We start from the raw sequence: 5,557 nt of genomic DNA on the forward strand, positions 1-5,557 counted from the left end.
CTAGTTTTTTCTGTTGTTATTATCAACCGCATGTATGTGAATAAAGAGTACTGTTCAATATACATAGTCATAGTAAATATTCATTGCGAATTGCAATGACATTGATTGGTGACCTGGTGAAAGTAAGCTTTCAGAATGTGCACCCTTCTGGCAAGACCTTACAGCTTCAAAATAATATTGTTAAAGGACAAGTTCACCTTCATATACATGAGGATTCAGTGAAGGCAACAATGTTAGTAGAACACATCAGTGAAAGTTTGGGGAAAATCAGACAATCCGTTCAAAAGTTATGAATTTTTAAAATATCTGTGCAATCACTGCTGGAGAAGAAGACTACTACAGTGTATGATGTCACATGCGTACAACGATATAAGGAAAATAAAAAGAGAATTTCACAAAACTTGACTTTTTGAATAAAGTGAACATTATTTTCCTCGACTTGTTACTGACTTATGTTAGGGGTAATATTATTCCCCCTGACTTCTGAAAAAGAGAAGTCGAGTGTTCTTTTATTATGTGAGAAAAGTGAGAATATCTTGAAGTTTCTTCATACTTTCTTTATATAGTTGTACTCATATGACATCACAAGCTATAGTAGTCTTCTCATCCAGCCGTGACTGAGCAGAAACTTCAAAAATTCATAACTTTTGAACCGATTGTCCGAATTTCCTCAAACTCTCATTGATGTGTTCTACTAATATTGCTGCATTCACTCAACCCACATGTCTATGAAGGTGAAATTGTCCTTTAATACATGATATAAATGAGTTCAACTGAAATGGCCCCTGAGTTAAAAAATGAATAACAAAAATAAAGTATCATCATGTATCATATGTAGTACCTATGGGCTTGCTAAATTTGTGTTTTTCCATCCAGATTATTTAGTTTATCATTTAAAAAAATGCAAAAAGCTTCTGGTCTTGACAAAGACCTTCTTCTTATCCCAAACCAAATAATGACTTGCATAGGAGAATTTCTACCTCAAACAGATCAAAATTGACTTAAATATAGCAGCTATTTGATAAACATTATTTCTTTTTATACATTTCATTTTTTCCTGAATCCTGAAGATTTTACTCAAATATACATAAGGCTACTCAGGACTGAAAGTACACTTGTGGCATATATGGAATGTGTGAAATAGATTAAAAGCAAAGTACAGTCGCTTCCCGTTATAACCAACCAAATGAAGTATGTGATGATAGATAGCTGATAATTTTTGGGCCTGAATTTTTACTTCATTGTGACCGGAATTTTGTTATAACCGTGTTTGTTATAACAAGAGTGCACTGTATACCCTTACACACACAGGTGAATATTGACAGTGCTTCTTCTTGAGCAAAACAATGCTAGGCTTACACCGCTTTTTTCTTGCGTAGAAATGCATTGTAGTAGAACGAAGAGAACAGGTACAGCATACTGGCCCCATAGAACATAGAATATATGCAGAAGCCATGATGTAGGTAGCCGATGGTGTTGTGCACCAGCCCAATCAGGAACTGGATGATCTGGAGCTCCGTGATGCGGGGTTTCCACGAGGGCTTGCCCTGCGGATGCTGAGCCGTGTAGCCGTAGTAGTAGTAGAGGCAGACGTGAACAAAGGAGTTGATGGCGAGCCCGAATGCGATGCCAGCCCAGGGCGAGTAGTGGTAGGCAAAGTCTGTGAGGAGGACCATGCTGGCATGGTGGTAGACATGGAGGAAAGAGATCTGGCGTCGTTTGTGGCGCAGAATCATGAATGCAGTGTCCAGCAGTTCCAGGTTCTTGGTGGCCCAGTACAGGAAGAAGCTGACCAATGCAAGAAGTATGAGAAGTGACATATAGGTACCATGCATCTGATTGTAAGACAGGAAAACTTCATCCTGAAAGCCTGTTGTAATACTCGTGTCCAGTGAAATCAGACTAGCTCCAGTGATTGCATGCCTATATACAAGTAGCTACTGTATATGTCATATATTGCATCATATGTCTTTTTTTTTTTTTTGTTAATCCTTGTGAGTGGTTGACTTCACGAATGAGAAACAACATAATGGAGACAGTATGTGATCCCTTCATCAGAAAAGTTACTGATTTCTGACTACACCACATGTGTATTTCGGGAGTTGTTAATTTTTCAAACATCAGTAAACTTGTGAAATCCAGCAAAATAAGCAAAAACTGTGAAACATACCATGTATACAGTACATGCATAGAATGAACTTGATTGATGGGTCAGAAAGAATTAATTTGTTCATTTGTTGTTTGGCTTGGGTTGTTTGTTTGTTTTTCTATAATATGTCAATGTGAATTGGATATGCTTGGTAAGCTTTTCTAGAACTATACATCTTCTGCAATTACTTTGATATATATCCCTTGCATATAACACCTATATTTGGGTGAATTTGGGTGACATGACCATTAGCAAAACAACTGAGTCTACATAATTATGGATGTTAACTACCAACTACCAACTACCAACTACCAACCTTTTAGTAAGTATTGGATTACCATCCTTGAGGAAAACAGACTTTGCGGACAGACAGCCTGTAATGAAGCCGATTAGAGTGCAGGCACTACAAAAGCTGCAAAAGTAGTTGTATATCACCATCACCTGCACAAAATTAAAAATTTCAGACAGAAAACTATTTAAAGGACATTAATAATAGTTCTAGACCTACAGCTCATTAAATACTGTTGCCTTAACATTAAATAACATCAGTGTGAAGTAGCACTTGCTGTGAAAGAGTGATCAGATTTTTAATAAAGGTTTCCCAGTGTATTGTGTGTTCTTTGATAAAGCTCTTCCAACAATTTTGACTTGCAATATGCATAATTGCAATTAACAATCAAGCAAAGAAAATGAGTCAAATTTCACTGATTGATATGCTAGCTTTGGTCATTGCTGCTATCAACATTAATGTGTAAGCACAAAAATCTTTTCAAACACATGGGGCAGAGAGTTTTACTGTGACAACCCTGTTGAATATAATGTGCTAACAATTAAGTAGATGCAAGAGCTACAAAACAAAGTAGAGACAGGAAACTTTTGTTGGGAACAAGATTATATATCAGTCATTCAGTAGGAGAGTTTGTTCCTCTTCATCATGATTATGATGCAGGGAATATAAAGACAAAGATTCATTGCACTTCAGCGAATATTCATTTTTTTTTTCTGTCTATCTGCTATGAGCTCTGATTGTTTGTGAAAGTACACACAGGCTGGTGATAGACACCCACACACAGAACAGATATAACTTATCAAATAAACAAACTTTATCATAAGAGTACAGTTGAGGTAAGAGGGTTGGTACAATGCATAGACTTAGTGATGAGTGAGTCAGAAAAATTAGATGATTTTCCTCTAACTACGTGTACATTGTTATTTTTATAAAGTATAAAATTTTAATCAATGCATGATTATGACAAAATTATTGTAAAATTTCCTATTATAAGTTACTTCAGAGAGGGAGTGTGAGATAACGGATGAATGATCAAATAGAAATATAGATAACAGTACATTAAGATAACTACACACACATAAATGCAAGAAAATATTTCATCTAGTATATGAACAAGTAAGTAAATGAATAAATTGATCAATTAATAAACAAATTTAAATAAATACATACATACATGTACATACATACATACACACATACATAATTGACTAAAAGTTAAGTAAAGCAAAGTTCTAAATGACTTACCCTCCTGAGTGAACAGGGCTTTGTAAGTCGCTGGTACAATGGTGACACCCCAATGATGATCAGATAGAGGACCATGACAGGGAAGGACTGAAGACCAATGAAAGTCCTCCCCACAGTGTAGAATCTTTCACTGAACATGATGGACTTGTATTGGTCGTGGTCTGATGTAGTACCAGCAATATACGCAGAAGTGACTACCTGCAATGATGGAAAGGAAAATTAATTTGTCATGTGGTCAAGGCCTAATACAAACACAGTGCTCACAGCCCCCCCCCCCCTTAAAAAAAATGTCAAAAAAAGGTGACTGAGAAAGAATGGAAGAAAGAGAAGAAAGGTGAAATCATGTTTAGTAAACATGAGGTAACATATTGATGCTATCAATGTGCATTGTGTACATTATGTCATCAATTGTGTAACAGAAATAAGTAAAAAATATATGATGTTGTTCTTGTTGAGTGTGTGAAAAAAGGGTAACCCACAGCTTGTCAATTAAATTGGTTCAACCCACCAAGTTCTGGAGAAAATTTGGCATTATATAAATTGGTATCTGCGATGTTTAATGTTACATATTGCAGATCTAGAATAGATGGTGCAAGTTTGTTAATTTGAATCTGCATGAAGTCACAATGATAGCCATATAAATGCGCTGTGGTGTTCAAGTATATACTTGCTTTGTTTCTCAATTGATTCTCTTAAGTAACTAGCTCTGTTTATTACAAATAAAAAAAAAAATCCAGCATGAGGCCATGGGTACATTTTACAGGGCCACATATCTTTTGAAACAACAGCAATGATCTGCATAGTTGCAATGCTACCCAACACAACTTGATCAAACAATTCACACATGCACTCACTGGACACTGAAAAAAAAAAAAATATATATATATATATAATAAAGACAGAACAGATGAATAACTATGGCTATAAAATGATGATGATGGAGTAATAATTTAATCATAAATTTTATTCGCAAAAATAATGACAGAACTGCTCACGCACATACATGTACATTCACTGCCAGTACTTCTGCAGTGGATGAATAACACTTGATAAAAAAAGAAAATACACGTAGTTATATTCGCTCCCAAGTATAGGCTTACACAGCCCTATCGCTGTATACAGGTATCGCATGGCGTCTAGTCAGGGAAGTGGAAGAAATAGTCCATCTCCCTGGTCTAGTCGGGCTGTAATTCGCTCCTCACTGCTACCATGATACTTTGGACAAATATTAGATGGCACTATTTGCCTGTTATACGACGTTTCAGAGAACACTAACACAAACAACAAATAATAACATACAAAGGCTCGATCCTTTGTACCATCATAACTTCTGTATGGCTATTGTACTTGCAGGAGTTGCTGCCCTTTTACCGAAGTATGTTTGTATGTGGCACCTTAAAAACGCGAAGCCACTGTATAACTGTGTGCAAGGAGCGCCCCGGGGTTTATAGTTTTACCTCACCCTTTCGCGAAGCCACCACAACTGCATGCGGGGGTTCCCCCGACGAACAGAGCCATGCACTAAACGCACTACCAATGACTATTTTCACTGTACATCATATCATTCTCGATTGCTTGCTATGCACAAGAAGCTACAAAGGTAAACAAGTGCAAAGAGATATTGGTATTTCACAATACATCACCATATAATGTTGAAAATGCAGTTATATAGTCTTCGCAGGCATACGTCCCCGCTAAATCTAATTAAATGCCTTCAAGCTGGACACCACATGAGGATCCTCGACCATCACTTCTGGTGTTACTGCAGATACCAGCCCCTCTGTTATCGTTCAAACACGCGCTTGCAGCAGGACTGGTGGCGGGTGCCTCAATCGCAGGTTCAGCCAGAAGGGAGGCTGCCCGGAGAGACAAGG

General features: G+C 37.0%; 1 protein-coding gene across 1 annotated transcript; it reads right to left on the bottom strand.

Moving 5' to 3' along the window:
• Positions 1-1,355: 1,355 nt before the first annotated feature.
• LOC140226260 (very long chain fatty acid elongase 5-like) lies at positions 1,356-3,821 on the bottom strand. The gene is made up of 3 exons (XM_072306754.1): positions 3,684-3,821; positions 2,466-2,590; positions 1,356-1,788 (listed from the first exon to the last, which is right to left on the bottom strand). The coding sequence occupies exons 1-3, from the start codon at positions 3,819-3,821 to the stop codon at positions 1,356-1,358; spliced, it is 696 nt and encodes a 231-aa protein (XP_072162855.1).
• Between the last annotated feature and the right edge of the window lie 1,736 nt (positions 3,822-5,557).

The sequence above is a fragment of the Diadema setosum genome, chromosome 1, assembly GCF_964275005.1.
Source record: "Diadema setosum chromosome 1, eeDiaSeto1, whole genome shotgun sequence".
NCBI lineage: Eukaryota > Metazoa > Echinodermata > Echinoidea > Diadematoida > Diadematidae > Diadema > Diadema setosum.